At 51.5% G+C, this 18,457-nt stretch overlaps 2 protein-coding genes across 2 annotated transcripts in view; one reads left to right on the top strand and one right to left on the bottom strand.

Annotated features, from left to right (window-relative positions):
* LOC126000887 (reticulophagy regulator 2-like) overlaps positions 1-18,457 on the top strand; it is a 545,054-nt gene that overhangs the window by 388,015 nt on the left and 138,582 nt on the right. The window lies entirely within an intron of this gene.
* On the bottom strand, positions 704-6,573 carry IHH (Indian hedgehog signaling molecule). Its single transcript, XM_049768036.1, has 3 exons — positions 6,235-6,573; positions 3,287-3,548; positions 704-1,775 (listed from the first exon to the last, which is right to left on the bottom strand). The coding sequence occupies exons 1-3, from the start codon at positions 6,571-6,573 to the stop codon at positions 1,117-1,119; spliced, it is 1,260 nt and encodes a 419-aa protein (XP_049623993.1). The 3' UTR covers positions 704-1,116.

The raw sequence follows: 18,457 nt of genomic DNA, 5'->3' as shown, positions 1-18,457 counted from the left end.
AATGGGATCTTTGCTTATCCACCCCCATTCTCCACAGGCAGGAATCAGAAACTCTGAGAGATGAGAACCAAATGGGGAAGTCACCCCAACTCATGCACAGGGCGGCAGCTCTAGATGAGAAAAGCAGGGGTTACCCTCCTGGGACTCTCAGATCTTATGCATTTAAACAAATGTTGGGGGGCGGCATGTTTGGAATACTTGTCTGGTAGACTGAGACTTGGGAGTTCCAAGATTCCATGAGGAGCAAGAGGTGAGACGTGAACAACCTCCATCACACACACACACACACACACACACACACACACACACATACATACACATGCACCTCAAGCAGTTGGTGCATTGGTCCTGGACTCTCCAGCTCTAACAACTTAAATAATTTTTATTACAAAACAAAAAGACCAAAATATCCCCCAGATTCTCTCATGGGGTTCCCTCCTCCAAGCCAATAAATAAGGTAGGGGGAGACTGGCTGGAGGAGGGGATTGGTTATGGTTCAGCAGAAAGGGGTGCTGAGTCTGGGCAGTGGGGGAAAGGCTGCCAGCTGACTCCCCCACCCTGGACACAATGATCACATTTAACAGACGCAATTCTGTCCACTGAAGCTATAGCATTTGGATATGCCCCAGGAGGGCAGCGAGGATGGGGGTGGGGGGCAGGGACAGGCTTCAGACTGGGGGCTGACACCCACTGTGTAGTCTTCTCAGTTCCGGACACTGAGTCCAGCCAGCTCCCTGCTGGCTCCCAGGAAATCTAGCAGCATCAACGGAGGTTTGAGCCCACCTACTGGGGCAGCATGGAGGGTCACTAAGACATGGACTGGGTCCTCCCTGGTGGGGAGGCATGGATGAGTCTCAGTGCATATCTGCTGTGTTGAACCCCACTGCCAGCCTCCATGTCTCTGAGCTAGGTGGTAGGCTCCTTCTCCCCACCACAGTCTTATCTCATGGGTCCTTCACTATACCAGGACCAGTGGGGGACTGGAATGCCTGGACAAATCTCTGTGATGGAGAAAATGATGGAGCCAGTGAGCCCACTCAAGTCTCTTCCAGGGCCAGTGCCCTCTGACGAGGAAGCCAGGTGGGTTAGTTCCGGGAGTGCGATGCAGGGACCCTTTCAGCTCCCTGGCCCAGCCATGCCCAGTGAATGGAAATTGCTGTCTTCTAACAAGAGTCGTCCCAGGCGGTAGAGTAGCTGGGGATACCAGTGTACACCCTCACTTGGGGTCCAGCTGCCCCACACCAAGCTGGGAAACAGTCGCAGAGGCCAGAAGGCCAGCTGGGCCAGGTGGTGGTCTGCCACAGCTGCAAAGCAGGAGGCCACCACATCCTCCACCACCAAAGTCCCGTGCCTGGTGAGTGGGGCATAGGCCCCCAAGGCTATGTGAGTGGACACAGTGGACACTCGGGCAGGTTGCAGGCCCATCACCCCAACCACCAGCACATACTGGCCAGGCTTCACCTGGCTGGCAAAGGTGGCTCGGAAGTGAGCTGCTGGCTCTGTGTGATTGTTGGCAGTGAAGAGCAGGTGGGCCGGCGTGAGTGCCAGGCGGCGTGGTGGGTCCTGGGTCTCAATGACCTGGAAGGCCCTGGGCCGAGTTGGCTCACGATCCAGGAAAATGAGCACATCGCTGAAGGTGGGGTTCCCATCCTCCCCCATAGCCAGCACACGGTCTCCGGGCCTCACCGCTGACAAGGCCACGCGGGCCCCACTCTCCAGCTGTACCTGCGCTTCTGCTGGGAAGCAGCCACCAGTCTTGGCCGCAGCTGAATGCTCTGTGGGGAGAAGGGACACAAAGGCATTACTGCCATAGCCAACAGATCTCATTTCTGCTCCCCAAGCCTCCTTTTTCCCCCGCTCTCCAGTGATCCTATCTGCCAATGGCCACATCACTTCCTACGTGCTTTGGACACATCCCACCACCCCAGAATCCATCATCTCATCTTTCCCTAATCTCCACCATGGAGAACAAATTAGCTCCAAATGCCAGAGCGAGAGGAAAAGAGCCCCCAGAAGCTCCAGGGAGGGGCCCATCTATTCTGATGCTGGCCATTCTGAGAAGGGCCCCGAGAAGTAGATATGATCAGCTCAGACCCAGTATCCCCAAAGCTGCAGCTTTGTGACAAAGGTAAATCTTTCAATCTTCTGGGGTCTTAGACACCACACACACACACACACACACACACACACACACACACACACACACACACTCAAAGGTTCTCACAGTGTTGATCTGTCAGACAGACACCCCCAGACCTATGCCAGAGCTACCCATGAAGGCTACCCTCTCTTCTATTTATGTTCTGGTTCCCATGTGGGGTAGGACTCAGAGGTGAGTGGGGAACTGTGTTGGACGGTGGGTCATGGAAGGGCTTTGTCAGGCAGAACCTGCAGGGAAAAGGTGTGACTGGAAGTGGACATAGTTGGGAACTGTGAGGTGTTGTTAAGGTGGTGTTGGGTAACCATTGGATGCCAGGGATCAGGGGAAAGGAGAGGTAGATGTGGTGTGTGTGTGTGTGTGTGTGTGTGTGTGTGTGTGTGTGTGTGTGTGTGTGTGTGTGTGTACCAATGCTTGGATGGTGACAGCACGAAAGGAGTGCAAGCTGTCACACTAGAACCATCTGAAGTATCCAAGATGGGGTTCAGTGTGACAAGATTTGAGGGAGGGAACAAAGTCCCCATATCTGCCAATTCTGATTAACAAGGCGGTCATTCTGGGAAAATCCACTTTATTGAGTCCAATTGGTTTATTCTGGTGCCCACGGCTGACTTGGCCCCCAAAATGTCCAGCATCAGGGCAGTGGGGGAGAGCCTGTGCCTCCGCCAGAAGATTGGGTATATCGTGTGTTCCTGAGCCTGACCTGCAGGCGGATAGGGGCATCTGAACCTCTGCGAGCTGGACTTGGGGTCCATACTGGCTGTACCCCGCTTCGGTTCTGTTCTGGCCCCTCAAAGACGGGGAGACCGGCTGTCAGCCCCGCTTCCTCCATCTGTCCAGCTTGCTCTGTCTTGCGGGTCCTGCTGCAGCCTCTGGACTGTGGGCTGCCAGGACAGCACCCAGTGGTGCGTAGGGACAGGGCCCTGTCTCCCTAGGTTCTTGCTCTGGCATGGGAGGAGCAGGAGGAGACGAGCAGCAGCTGAGAGCGCCGCCACCGATGTCCTCTCGCCCGGGTTTCCCGCCTCCATCCCCTGGCCGGCCTCTTCTTCTTGGCCCCTGTGGTTCCTTTAGCGCCAACCCACGCCCTTCGGCCCCGGCCCCGGGTCCAGCCCCCCAGTAGCGGCTCACCGGACTTGACGGAGCAATGCACATGAGCCTTGGATTCGTAATACACCCAGTCAAAGCCAGCCTCCACCGCCAGGCGCGCCAGCAGTCCGTACTTATTGCGGTCGCGGTCCGACGTGGTGATGTCCACCGCCCGGCCCTCGTAGTGCAGCGACTCCTCTGAGTGGTGACCGTCCTCGTCCCAACCCTCGGTCACTCGCAGCTTCACGCCGGGCCACTGGTTCATCACGGAGATGGCCAGCGAGTTCAGGCGGTCCTTGCAGCGCTGCAGCGGGAAAGGGCGCAGAATTAGAGCCAGGACTGCGAGGAGACCCTGCTTTTCCCGGAGTCTCCCACCAAGCCCCCTGCGAGCAGGAAACCAGCGAGGGTGGTCGCCTGCCTGACGGTGTTTGCACCTTCTGGCATTTGCACACCAAGCAGGCCAAGAGGAAGAGTCAGACAAAGGTTCCCCACGAATGGGGTGGTGGTGGTGTCTCTCTTTAAGCGCTTTTTTTTTTTTTTTTTTTGGTTTTGTTCTGTTTCGGGGCCACCCCTGGCAATGCTCAGTGTTTAGCTAATCCAGGCGCTGCACTAGGGAATTATACTTGGCAATGCTCTGAGGACCAAACGGGGTGCCAGGATCAAATCTGTTAGGCCACGTGTCAGGGGAGCGTCCTACCCGCCTTACTATCTCTCAAGCCCTGAGGCGCCCTTCTTTAGTAAGCGCCTCCAGCTTTCTTTGCGCAGGTTCCCCAACGTGGAGTGCGGATCCAGCCACCTCTGGGTTCACACCTTTCCAGAGACTAGATCCGTCTCCTCCAGGTACGGGAGCAAGCAGTAGGGACCACCTCCTGCCTACCGGATGGAGGTGGTACGTGGGGCCCACTGCCTGCGGCTGGCCTGCTAGGCGTGCAAGGCCTGAGGTGGCCAGTAGATGTCAGCGTAGCCTCAGGGCTGAGGCCCCCCAGCCAAGGGTATGGGAGGCCCGGCAGGTGCGAAATGCCCCTTCGGGGTAGGGAGAAGAGGAGTTGGTAGATGAATCCCAGCCCAGCCAGGATCCCTCGGATGCCTCGGTGACTTGCTTCTCAAACGTGTTAGGATCGCCAGTTCGCCCCCGGGTCAGACATGCTGGACACCTTAGATCTGGGCCTCTAGCTGGAGGCAAGACTAGAGCCTAACCTGTTGGGGTGCAGGTTGGAGCATCTCCAGCAGCAAGGGGCAGGAGCGCTCCCAGGTTTAACGATGCCAGACAATATCTTCCCTGAATCCAGCACCCTCAGAGCCTCGACTCTGCCCCCTCTGTCTGGGAAATCAGCACCTCTGTGCCACTTCAGAGTCGGTGAGAGTCATCCCAGGGAAAGAACGGTAGAGATAATCATTGTATGCTGGCACCCCGCGTGCCTGGAGCCCAAGGGACGCTGCAGTTAGTAGAGAGTGGGGGGATATGGGGATGGGGTGTGTGTGGAGGTGGAGAGGTGGGAGGAACTTGAGGATCAACCGGCTGCCAAGTCTGGGCAATCCAAGTCGCAGCCTACCCCCTCACCCGGCAAAGCCGGGGCCCCACAGACCCTTGGACTCCGAGTCCCAACAGCCAAGGCGACTAAACCCAAGGCCCTGATTCTCCCGGATAGAGCCGCCTGGCGGGGGTGCTCACTGCCAGGGGAGGAAGCTTCACGTGCTCCAGGCCGCAGGGTTTCTAGACCCCCGCCTGAGTACGCCCGCCCGTAGGGGCCCCTGCTCCCCGCCCCTCTCCCCTACCCACCCCCTCGGGTCCAGAGCCGGGGCGCTCACTGTCAATGATTGCCCAGTCCGTGGCCCGGATCCTTATCTGCATTCCTCGGCGCCCGGCCCGGCCCGGCCACCAGCCAACCTTCGCCCCGACACTGGCCAGCCAGTCCCGGCGCCAGGGCGCAAGCTGAGGGCCTTGAGTGATCTAAATGACTCTTCCTACAGCACCTACACAGCGGACTGCCTGCCGGCGGGGAGAGCCTGGACGGGTCCCCGGGAAGGTGAAGGGAACGTGGGTCTCGTTCCTTGCCGACCCGCTGCAGGGAAAGAAAGTTGAACCCCAGCCCTCTTGAGTTCAATGCGCTGGTCCGGTTCCAGGCACGCAGAGATCCCTGTTAACCCTCCTCCTCCTCCTCCTGGCCTTTGCCGACTTACTCCGCAGCACTCCGCGCATCCTTGTCCCGCTCTTCCAATCCTCCCTGTTCCCCCCACCCCGCCAGTTGGGTATCCCAGGGATACCTCAATTTCCATCCCGGGGACCGAAGATACAGGGCGCCCCACCCTTCCACCGCAGTTGCGCCCGTTCAGCCCTGGGGATAGACACGTAGGCTTGCTCGGCAAGTTCCTTTGCCCACCTCCGGGAAGGGAAAAAGGCCAGCCTTCCCCGTCGCTCCCTAACCCCAGAGCCAGCCGGACGCTGCTCCAAAAGCGGGCAGCTCCTTGGACCCGAGCGCGCACTGGCGGGAAAGCTACCACCACCACCACCACCGTGCCAAGAGTTTCTTCTCCACCGCGGGGCACAGAGGGGGCAGAAAGACGTCGAAAGGAAAGAATAGGGGCGCTCCGGAGTGGGGTAGGGAGAATAAGGCTGGGAAGGACAGCGCGCGCGTCTTGCTCGGAGACACACTGGAGGCGGCGGAGCAGAGGGACCTTTGGAGGCCGCTTCTGCCCACCCGCTAAACTGCGGGGCTTTGCAGCGAAGTGGAATGGAGTGGGGGGGGGGCTCTTCTCGCACTCTCGAGGGAACTGGGGAAGGGGTTCCTGATTGCCGACCCTCCCACCGGGCTCCCAGGTGGGGCGGGAAGCCGCCAGGCTCGGCGAGAAGAAGGCAGGTGCCAGGGGGGCGTGCCAGCCGGTGGAGCAAAAAGGTGCCAGAGGGGCGGGTAGGGCCGGGCAGGTGTCGGCGCTGGGCCCCGCAGGGGCAGCGGCTCGGCTCGGCTCGGCTCGGGGCGAGACGCGCTCACCTGGGTCATGAGCCGGTCGGCGCCCGTGTTCTCCTCGTCCTTGAAGATGATGTCGGGGTTGTAGTTGGGGGTGAGCTCCTTGAAGCGCTCCGAGCTGCGCGCGATCTTGCCTTCGTAGCGCCCGCTGGCGCCCAGGGTCTTCTCGGGCACGTTGGGGCTGAACTGCTTATAGGCCAGGGGGACCAGCTTGCGCGGTGGCCGCCGGCGGCTGCCCACCACCCGGCCCGGCCCGCAAGCGCGCGCCGCCGGCGGCATCAGCAGCAGCAACAGCAGCAGCAGCAGCAGCAGCGGCAGCACCAGGCAGAAGCGCAGTCGGGGCCGGAGCCGGGCGGGAGACATGGCCGGGGCAGAGCCGGGCGGGCGGGCGGCGGGCAGCGAGGCGGGTGGGCGAGTCGACGGGAGGGAAGCGCCGCCGAAAGGAGGCTCAGGCGTCCGGGCGGCTCCGGGGGGCTCTAAGGTGGAGGCGCCATGGGCGGTGCGGCGCCACTCGCGCCCGGCCGGGCCGGGGGGACTCAGGTGCGGGGCGGGCGGGCGGGCGGGCCCGGGGGCCCTGGCTGGTGGCGGTGGCGACGCGCGGTCCCCCTCAGAGCCTTGCCTCTGAGCTGCCCGGCTCGCCGGCCGCCAATAAATAGGCCGGCCCGTTTGTTTTGGCAACGCGGCGGCGGCGGCGGGGGGCGGCGGGCGGCGGGGCTTGCGGGCCGCGCTAGGGCTGGGCTGGGCTGCCCGGGCCGGCGGAGCTGGCGGGGCCCCGCGGTTTAGCACTCCGGCCCGGCGGCGGTCAGGGTAGCTCGGGCGGAGCGGGAGCTGCTGCCGTCTGCGGCGCAGCCCGGGGCCGAGTGAGAGGGGAAATGAAAGAGATCCGGGCTCCGGCCCCGCGCAGACCGCACCCTACCCATGTCCCTGCCTCCTGTGCGCTCCCAGCGAACCTGCAGCTTGCAAGGGCAGCCCTGCCTCCTCCCTCCCCCTCGGGCCCCGGCCCCAGCCAGCCCGCGCCCCGAGCGCCCCAGCCGCCCGCCCGCTGCCCTCGGCGCCCCCTGCACCGCCGGCGATCGCCCTCCCCGCCTGGGCCTCGCCTTCTGGCTTCCCCGAGGCTCCGGGACAGGAGCTGCCACCACCACCCCCGAAAACCGCAACCCACGGCGAGGCCAGACGAGAGGGGCGGGGGACAGCGACGGACCGCATGGCCGCCTAAAGGCGTCCCTTGCGGGGAAGGAAAGCCAGAAGACCGACCGGAGACCCACCCTGGCCCGGGAGGCGCGCCCTCGAAGGGGGGGGGCTGGCTGGGGCTGAATTCTGGATCAGCCGCAGCACGTCCCCCCATCCCGCGGCTGGTTCCCAAGGATGGAATGGGGTGAGGGGAGATGGTTTGAATTGGAACTAGTGCTGAAACGAGGAGCTAGATGACGGTGGGAAGAGAGAAACCAAGGGACAGTCCAAATGGGGTCATTAAAAGCCATCTGAGGAGCCCCCACTGAGTCCTTAGGAAAGGATGGCCAAATCCCTGCAACAGGGATTGGCATCAATAGGGACTGACATCGAGAGAATGGTCATCAATAGGAGGCCAGGGAGATAGCACAGTGGGTAGGGTGTTCGATCTTACCATGTGGTCCTCCAGAAGTGATCCCCGAGTGCAGAGCCAGGAGAAAGCCCTGGGCATCTCTGGAAGTGATCCCGTCAATAAATAAATAAGTACATACACACACACACACACACACACACACACACACACACACACACCACCTATGTTCAAAGTCACTGATATACGGATATGCTAATTACTCTGTTCCACTTTACACATTGAAAAAATGCAGAGATGTAGAGATGAACATGTGTGTGTGTGTGGGGGGTGTATTTATTGAAATGTCACCCAGGAATGCCGAATGAATCCAAATTCATTCTATTGAACCCACGAAAGGGCAAGTGTGTTCAAAACATGACCACAGCAAATCTCCCTTGGTGGCAGTACAATGGGCAAGTTTTTAGGGCGTGAAAAATGAAAGGTGAGAAGTGAAAAGACTTAACCGCGCTCCATCCAGGAATATCGACACAATAGTCATTGTTTTATTGCTATTTCTGTGTCTGATATCTGGAAGCTATTAGATAGGATCATATAAAGAATTCTGCTTCTATTGAACTAGATCAATTATTATTTACATTTTACAAATAAAGATTTTGAAGTTGAGAGAAGCAACTGGCTCCCTCCTCGGCCAGACCCTGGTGATGCATTGTTTCCTCACCTCTCCCTGCTGTGTCACTCACCCACCGGTATAGCCTGGTGCAAAGCTAAGTGTCCATATCAGGAGTTGCATTGTCTCATTGAAGCAGCCCTGTGGACACGGATTCATTAGTGGGAGTTGAAAAAGTGTTTCATTCAAGCACTTTGTACTGCAGAAAAGTAAACTGAGGCTTGTGGGGGACAGTAAGGTGGGCTGTTAGTAGAATGGCATCCTTGTCTTCTTCCCTTCTTTGGCCCAATTGTCTTCCTTGTACCCCCCAATCCTTCTATACAAATACCACATCTTCATTCCAGTGGCCATGTCTCTAATAGTTGCTGCTTTTGCTTACAAGAGTTCCAAGAACTTTTCTGCTTTTTGGGGTTCCAGATATACTCCTGCAATATTCCTCTCTATTCTGTCTCCTGCTCAGATTTCTGGGTGCAGACATTCAGCCAGTACTTCTTCTAAGTCATAAAAAATGGGGTCTTTTGAATTTCTTAGAATATCCCAATCCCATTGATTTTTCCTGGTCACCTGTGGAATATACTCCATACTTTAAAAAAATATACCTCATAATATTTGCTATAGAAGTTTTACCTTAAATCTTGTCTTTTGGGGGATTGGAGAGATAGAACAATCAGTAGAGAGCTTGTACACAGCCAACCTACGTTTGATTCCTGGAATTCCATGTGGTCCCCAGAGCACCATCAGGAGTAATTTCTGAGCCAGAAATAGCCCCTCACTGGGTATGCCCCCTCAAAAAACAAACAAACAAACAAAAATCCAATCTTTCTAGTCTGGAGAGATCATACAGTGATCTCTCATACAAGTGTTTGCCTTACATACAAACAATATACAAACATACAACATACAAACATACAAGTGTTTGCCTTACATACAGTCAACCCTGGTTCAATCCCCAGCAGCACGTAGAGTCCCCAGAGCACCGCTAGCAGTGATTGATTCCTTATCACAGAGCCAGGAATAATTCCTGAATACCAGTGAAATTGTCCCTAAACCATCATTCAACCCCTAAAATATCCCATCTTTCTTTCTCTCTCTTTTGGGAAAATCCAAAAAATTCCCTCTTTTTTTCTGGCATGTGCTATGAAACCTTTTCTCTGTAGACCTGGTCTACAATCAAATTCACCATCAATCTTCTCTCCAAACTTTGTTTCAGAGGCTCTTATTCATAACCACTGATCTACTTGGTATTATTTCTCCTTGTTTCTTTGCTCTTTAATAGCAATTTTTACCCTGTTTAACCCACTTTTCAGGGATTGATCAACATTCAATAATCAATCAATGATCAATAGTGAGTGGTCCAGGCGCTTTCCTGCACAGTGTGATCACCTGATGGGATCGTGCTTCTTTAGGTATAGACAGACCTTCAGCCTCATTCATTCAGGGAGCCTAAGCAGTCAGGGTGAGTGTTGGAAGAAACATGTGGAGTCAAGTGTCCTAAGTGTTCTGTCCCTCAAAGTGTTTTAAGCACTTCATACAGTCTTCACAATAAGCCTTCCTGTCTGATGATTATTCTTTCACAAAGCAATAAGTTCAAACCCCAAGAAGCAAAATCACTCGCCAGGAAAACTACAGTAAAATTTTGAACCAAGGGCCAGAGAGATGGCTCAAAGGGCTGAGCATGTGCTTTGCATTGCAAGAGGCCCAGGTCAGTTTTTCAGCACCCCATGAGTTGGTTCCCTGTGAACCAGCAGAAGTCACCCCTGAGCATAGAGCTAGAACTAGAAGCTTCTGAGTACTTTCAGGAATAGCTAAGTAAGAAAGAAAAGAAACCAATCACTTAAAAAAAACTTTATTTAGGGGCCGGAGAGATAGCATGGAGGTAAGGCGTTTGCCTTTCATGCAGGAGGTCATCGGTTCGAATCCCGGCGCCCCATATGGTCCCCTGTGCCTGCCAGGAGCAATTTCTGAGCCTGGAGCCAGAAATAACCCCTGAGCACTGCCGGGTCCCAAAAACCACAAAAAAAAAAAAAAAAAAAAAAAACTTTATTTAAACACTGTGGTGTATGAAGATATTCACAACACAGTTATTTCAGGCATTCAATGTTTCAACACCAATCCCACCACTAGTGTGACCTTCCTCCCACCATTGTCCCCAGTTTTCCATCCACACCTCAAACTACAACCTCTCTCTCTCTCTCTCTCTCTCTCTCTCTCTCTCTCTCTCTCTCTCTCTCTCTCTCTCCATACTCAGCAATGCTCAGGGCTCAGTACTGGCTCTGAACTCAGTGATCACTCCTGATGGAGGCCAGGGACCATATAGGGTACTGGGGATCAAACCAGGTCGCCCATGTGCAAGGCAAGCACCCTGCCTGCTATACTATCTCTCTGGCCCCAGAACTTTTATTTTTACTTGTAAACTATATTATTTCTTGTAACATGATGGTGTGTCAAGATGTGGTTTTGGGGTGCTAGACAGACAGATCAATGGGTTGAGAAGTTGCTTTGCATATAAGAGACCCCCAGTTTGATTCCTGGTACTGCATACTCCCTACATACAGCCAGGAGGAGCCCCTGAGTACCACCAAATATGACTCCCCAAACCCAAATAAACCCAAAATGTTCTTAAAATCACGTTTATATCAACATTTTTAGTTGTTTTTTTTTTGGGGGGGAACCATACCGGGTGATGCTTAGAGGCTACTCTTTGCTCTGTGCTCAAGAATCACTCTTGAGGGGGATTGGGGGACCATATAATGTGCCAGGGATCCAACCTTGGATGGCGGCATACAAGACAAATATCCTACTTGCTGTACTATTACTCTAGCCCTGGTTTGTTTTGTTTGGGGGTTAAATCTTGCAGTGCTCAGGGTTTACTCCTGGCTGCACTCCTGGTTACTTTTTACTCAGAGATCACCCTTGGCAGGCTTGGAAGATCATATGGGATGCTGGGGATTGAATCCAGATCATCTGCATGCAAGGCAAGTGTCTTACCTGCTGTTCCATCTTTCAGACCCCAAAGTTTGGTATTCAAGGGACCATATGTGGTACTGGGGATTCAAACCAGGATTAGCAGGATGCAAGGCGAACACCTTGACCCCTATACTATCTCTCTATCTCTAATACCCCTGGGGACATATGGAACACAAATGAAGCCCAAGATGTCTTGGCTGCCTTTGTGTTAGGTGCTTGGGAGGGAGATGCAGGTAATTTGAATCAGCCCTGTCCAACACAGCCTGAATCTGCAAGTCCCTGTCAGTCTTATTTCATATAAGATAGAGGTTTTGGGCTTCAGATCTGAGTGGCCAGAATGAGTCTAATTGAGTCCCCTAATAATCTCATTTTAGAAATCTCCCTCCTTTCACTATAAGAGCCCTGCAATGGTTCTCTCCCCCACCTCCACTCCAATCACCTCTGCTTCAAAGAGAACAGTGGCAAATCTTCCTTGGATAAATGGAGTCATCTTGTTTCTATAAAAGAACAAGTAGTGGGGCTGAAGTAATAGCACAGCAGGAAAGGCATTTATCTTGCATGACCTCAGTATCCCATATGGTCCCCTCCTGATCCCACTAGGAGTATTTGTGAGCACAGAGTCAACAGTAACCCCTGAGCACAGCCAGGTGTGCCTCCCCCAAATAAAAACACAAAAGAGAAAAGAGCAAGTGGGAGCAACAATGGAAAGGAAAAGACAACACAGCAGTTATTTAGTAGATGTATGTATTATTTTGTATTTTTGTTTTTATTTTTGGGCCAGTGGTTTTCAGGGCTTACTCCTGGTTCTGCACTCAGGAATCACTCCTGGTGTGCTTAGGGGAGCATATGGGATGATTGAGTTTAATCCAGGTTGACCCTATGCAAGCAAGCTCCCTACCCACTGTGCTGTCTCTCTAGTTCCCTGTTTAGTGACTTTTTAAGGAATCATTCTCATTTAACCCTCAATGTCAAGGTACATACATATGCATGTGTATGTAGGTAAATATGTGTGCATATACACACATACACATCTATGTAGGTCCATACACTGAAAACCAGCTGGTCTTTTTCCCCCCTCCTAATCTTGCCACTTAACTAAACCAATCCTACTCTAAATCCATGGGTGCTGAGCAAAAACCAGACAAACTGCACGAATACAATTAATCCCACTCCCACCAGTGATTGCACACAGCTACATGGTTCAGGAGAAAGAGCACTAGGCTTGGAGTTAGCCGATTTGTGGCTGAGTGTGGCATCTGTAATGTTCACCTGTGTGGGCAAGTCCTTCCACTTCTCTGGATTTTTGTTTTCTTTTCTATAAAGTAACAAGCACCACCTTTCATAAGACTGTTGAGGATTGAAGCCAGAAAGAACAGATATTAGGTGTAATTTGTTCTTCTCCTCTGTGGGGCTCACTGGCTGTAGAAGCAGCTCTCTGATCCTTACCAATTGTTGAGGGGTTCAGATACATGTGCACTCCAAGACAATAGTAGGTATTAGGAGGCCCTCCTTTATATTAGAGAGCATTTGACTTGGTTTGATATTCTATAAGACACCAATGGTTAGAGAGATAAGATGGGATAAGGCACTTGCCTTGCATGCTGTTGACCTAGGTTTGATCCCTGACACCTTATATGATTCCCTGAGTGTTTATTGAGCACAGAACCAAAAAAAAGAAGCCCTGAGTATGACTGGGTGTGACACCTTTCCCTTGCCCCTAAAAAATAAAACAAAAACCCAAGAGGGTCCACAGCAATAGTACTCTTGCCTTGCAAGTGGCCAACCTGGGTTCAATCGTGGCATCCCATATGGTTCCCTGAGCACACCAAGAGTGATTCCTGAGTGCAGAGCCAGGAGGAGGAAGTCTTGAGCAGTGCTGGGTATGACCCCAACACACACACACACACACACACACACACACACACACACACACACACACAATCAGGAAAATGAAACAAAAAGATGCCTAAAAATAGAGAATTCTGGGCCTGGAGAGATAGCACAGCGGTGTTTGCCTTGCAAGCAGCTGATCCAGGACCAAAGGTGGTTGGTTCAAATCCTGGTGTCCCATATGGTCCCCCATGCCTGCCAGGAGCTATTTCTGAGCACACAGCCAGGAGTAACCCCTGAGCACCACCGGGTGTGGCCCAAAAACCAAAAAAGAAAAAATAATAAAAATAGAGAATTCCAACCCAAGAGAAGAAAATACAGTTGTACTCTTTTACCTTAAAAGTCATTATACATGGAGGAGGAGGGAAAAAAAGTCATTATGCAGGGGGCCGGCACAATAGTGCAGTGGTAGACTGTTTGCCTTGCACGTGACGACCCAGGACGGACCTGGGTTCTATATGGTTCCCCATGCCAGGAGCGATTTCTGAGCGCATAGCCAGGAGTAGTCCCTGAGTGTCACCGTGTGTGACCAAAAAAAAAAAAAAAAAGTCACCATGCAGGGCTGGGGAGAGAGCTCAAAGGACTGGAGGATGTGCTTTGCACATGGAAATACCAAGTTTGGTCTCTGTCACCACATAGTCCCCCAGCATCAAGCCATTCCCCTGGGTATGGCTCCCTCCCACCAAAAAGTGTCATTACATAAAGGTAGTTTCGAAGTCAGTGTACCATATATTACTGAGCACAAATGAACACATTAGGAACTAGATACCTTAGTATATAAGATGAACTTGTCTAGAAGTATGTAGAATTAGGAAGCAATTAGCTGGGGAGCAGACCTGAAAATTCCTTTTGAAGGAGGGAAGAGAATGGCAGGGGTAGGGGCATAAGCAAAGAAAATCCAATTGTATCTGAGAATGGGCCCAGTCAGATGGGTCAGTGAAAGGGAAGAAGCCTCATAATTCATCTACCCTTCATCAAAAAGTGGGAACCCTTGCTTCACTTTTCAAATGAGGACCTGAGGTGGGAGTTGGAGCTGGTGTTCAGGACCCAGGTCCTCCACAGTTACCCTGATTTCTGAGCAAGTGTGCAGGGCTCTGCTCATCTTCTCTATCTACCTTCGAGAACTTTCAGGGCCTTCTATTTGACTCTCCACTTTCCCTGCTAGGTGGGATCCCTCTAACTTGTCTGGAGGAATTTGGGGAATTGTTTCACAGCTCCATCAGCATCAGCCCTTGTAGGGACATGGAGATAGGCTGACTTGCAAGTCTCAGATTAGCCCAGAATACATCGAGAGATCCAATTAGAGCTACTCAAAACACCAAACACCCACCTTTGAAAGCAAGCTATCGATTAGAAATGGTACTGTCAGTTACCTTTGCCCAAACAATAAGCTTATCACAAGACACTACGAGAGATGCAAGCTCTGATGACTTGGAAAAGGTAGGAAATGGCAGTAGTTGCTAAAAAAAAAAAGACAGTGATTTCTCTCAAGTCAAAGTAAAGATTATGGAAAACTCTTAGAGACATTCACAGCTAGAAAGATACTTATCTATGCTGTCTGCATATGATATAAACACACTTCCTATGGCCTTTCTTTTGACCCATGTCTCTATTGGGAAGGAATTATTTGTTTGAGATGGGCCAGAGATATAGCAAAGGACTTAAGGCATTTTTCTTGCATGGCGCTGACTTTGGTTCAATCCTCAGCACCACATTGGCTTCTTAAGTGACCCCTTAGCTCAGAGCCAGAAGTAACCCTTTAGCACTACTGGATATGGCCCCCAAAGCAAAAGCACTTTAAGAAATGCAAATTGGGGGCCAAGAAGGTGGCGCTAGAGGTAAGGTGTCTGCCTTGCAAGCGCTAGTCCTAGCGTAGGACAAACTGTGGTTCGAGCTCCAGTGTCCCATATGGTCCTCCCAAGCCAGAGGCGATTTCTGAGCACATAGCCAGGAGTAACCCCTGAGCGTCAAACGGGTGTGGCCCAAAAACCCAAAAAAAAAAAAAATGCAAATTGGGTGGAGGTGGAGAGGGTCAACTCTTTTTACTCCAGCCATTGCCCTGGCAGGTTGGCAGTGTTCTGGGCTTGTACTGGTCCATCCAGACTCTCTTGCCAGTTGGAAAGATAGCAGCACCCGCAGGAAGCCTGAGTCTATGGCCAAAGCAAACAAGAAGGCACAGTCACTTGCTTTTAAATAACTTGGATTCTTCATTTCTGTAAAATGACAAATTCATTCCGTGATGGTCATAGCCAACAAAATGGCACTGAACCCCACCCCCACTCAATGACATTTGTCCTCCAGACATAATTACAGACATTTATGTCTAAAACCACTTGAAAAGATGATTGAAGAGAGAGAGAGAGAGAGAGAAAGAGAAAGAGAGAGTGCATAGAGAGAGAGAGTGCATAGAGAGAATGTGTGTAAAAGAGGAGATAAAATATCTTCATGTATTTCCTCACAAATATTTCTCAGCACCTACTGTATGCCAGACAATGTCCTAAATGCTTGTATGAGACAATGGAGGCTAACAGCTCCCCCATCCCCCAAAGATCCTGGTCTGAGGTACAGTAGCTAAAGTGCTTGCATTGCATGTGGCCAACCCAGGCTTGATTCCTGGAACCATACATGATCCTCAAGACCCACCAGGAGTGATTTCTGAGTCCAGAGCCAGGAGTAAACCCTGAGCACTGCTGGGTGTTACTCAAAAATAAAAAGAAAAACCCTAAATTTTTCTTCTTTTGAATCTTTATTCTAGTGGGGGAGGGAGAACTGAAAAGGAACAAAGAAGGAGACTGTGCACTGTGGGCAAGGAAAGGACAAGTAGGACACTGTATAAGACAGAGTTGAGGACTCCCACACAGCCATCCCCATAGGATAGTGAATATGTCAGGAGGTGGCTGCTCAGATGAGAACCCATGGCACAGCATATGCCTTACATGCAAGAGATGTGGGGTCCATTCTCAGCACTACAGAAAAGAAGGGGCCAGTGGACTCCCTCCCTTGCCCCTCAGATGAAGTGAAAAGTCAAGGCTGGAAGTGTTCACCAAGTGGATGGTCAGTGGCAGAAGAATAGACAACGACAGTAAGTGATGTCCAGAACCAAATTTCCAAAGGTTTGATTTGTTGAAAACAGGCAAGAGAGCCCAGATAAGTGGGGGTGCATGAGAGTGGGGTGGGATGGAAGCTTGGCTGTCTGATATGTTGTTAGGAGGGAGTTTCAGCTATGTATTATGAAGCACAGGTTGGGGACAGTCTATCCTTGAAAGAGAAGAAAATGGTGCCTTGTGAATATGTCCACAGAATTTCAAGAGTGAAAGCTGGTAACGGACAGTATTTGTACATAGATTTTTATTTACACACAGAATTTCTTTTTCTATTTGCTGTTTTTGGGCTTACTCGGGCTCTGTGCGTGGGGTTCACTCCTGGCAGTGCTTGTAGGGCCCCTATGTGGTGTCAAGGGGATCAAATCTAGGTTAGCTGCATGAAAGGCAAATGCCTTAACCCTTGTAACTATCTCTGCAGCTCAACACATAGCATTCTTTTCAGTGTTTGAAAAAGAGATATGGAGCTTCAGTTCTCACTTTCTATTACATGTCCTTGAAAACTTGACAGGGGAGAAAAGGAGGGGAAAGCTGCCCTTTAAATATCCTTAGTTTTTTTTTCTTTTGGTTTTTGGGACACACTCAGTGACACTCAGGGGTTACTCCTGGCTATGCGCTCAGCAATCACTCCTGCTTGGGGGACCATATGGGATGCTGGGGGATCAAACCGAGGTCTGTCCTAGGTTAGCAGTGCAAGACAAATGCCCTACCACTTGCACCAACACTCTGGCCCCTAAATATCTGTAGATTCTTGGCTTCTTGAGAATAGAAGTGTCCCTCATTGTCATTGAAGGACAAGTAGTCAAATCCCTGATATGGGGATGCTAGTAAGGGGTGCTTCTTCTCTGTACAGATACAGTATGAAATAATGCAGGCTTAATTTTCTATTCTATTTCTATTCTAGGTGAATATGGGTTTCCCTAGTTCATTTTAAATATAATTTCTAAGTAGTGCCATTATTTGTAGTAATCTGGAATTTTCCTAATGGGCTTTTCCCATTTTTGCAGCTATAGTCTCTGTGCACCATAAGCAACTTAGCTTTTGACACCCTCAAGTCTTGTTCAGGACTATAGTCTCCCATTCCTTAGAGCAGGGGTCCTCAAACTATGCCCGATGGACCACATGTGGCCTGTCAAGCACGTTTAATTTTGCTGCTGCTGCCTGTCCTGCTAAGTAGCTGACTTGTCCTAGGCCTGTAGTGTGCATGTGTGGGATATGCACCACACTCTCTTACTCCCCTCCTTCTCTCTGTCTCTCAACTCCTCTCAGCAGGGTTCCTCAAACTATGACCCACCAAAAGCAGACCCTTAGTTCCCATTGAAATACTGGTAAGTTTGTGGTTTAACTTTACTTGTTTTTCATTTTAACTCGTTTTTTCATTTTACTTGTTTTTCGTTTAACTTTACTTGTTTTTCATTTCATTTTATTTTATTTAGTTTTGGTTTTTAGATCATATCCTGTGATGCTCAGGGGTTATTCCTGGCAGTGCACTCAGAAATCACTCCTGGCAGTCTCAGGGGTCCATATAGGATTCTGGAAATCGAACCTGGGTCAGCTGCGTGCAAATCAAATGCCCTACCTACCCGCTGTGCTATCACTCTGGCCTTCTTCATTTTAAATATTGTATTTGTTCCCCTTTTGTTCTTTCACTTCAAAATCAGATATGTGCAGTGTGCAGAGAGATTTTTTCAGTTTTTTTAAAACCTATATAGTTCAGCTTTCCAGTAGTCTGAGGAACAGTAACTGGCATTGTGTTTAAAAAAATCTGAAGGACCCCTTAAAAAATGGAAGCCTTAGAACTTCCACTGAGGCTCTTCCTCCATGCCAGACTCTCTCCACCACTTATCCCACCAGTTATCCCAGTTCAAGGCTTCTGCTTGAAATGCCAGTTCATCAGCTGGAGTTTCCTTTGCTTGTTCTCTGTCCACTTCAGTTCCAAGCTGTGATGACTGAGTAGGTATATTTGAGATTCCCACCCAGAAGCAAACATCTTTTTCAGCGTCTCCCGCTCCAGAACTGCTTTCCGGGTGCCATTTGGTGGGAAGCTCAGCTCCCACCAAGCCACCTTGCTTGAAACTG

The sequence above is a fragment of the Suncus etruscus genome, chromosome 2, assembly GCF_024139225.1.
Source record: "Suncus etruscus isolate mSunEtr1 chromosome 2, mSunEtr1.pri.cur, whole genome shotgun sequence".
In the NCBI taxonomy this organism is placed as follows: Eukaryota; Metazoa; Chordata; class Mammalia; order Eulipotyphla; family Soricidae; genus Suncus; species Suncus etruscus.
Note: the sequence above shows the minus strand (reverse complement) of the source record. Positions and strands in the feature narration are given on the sequence as shown.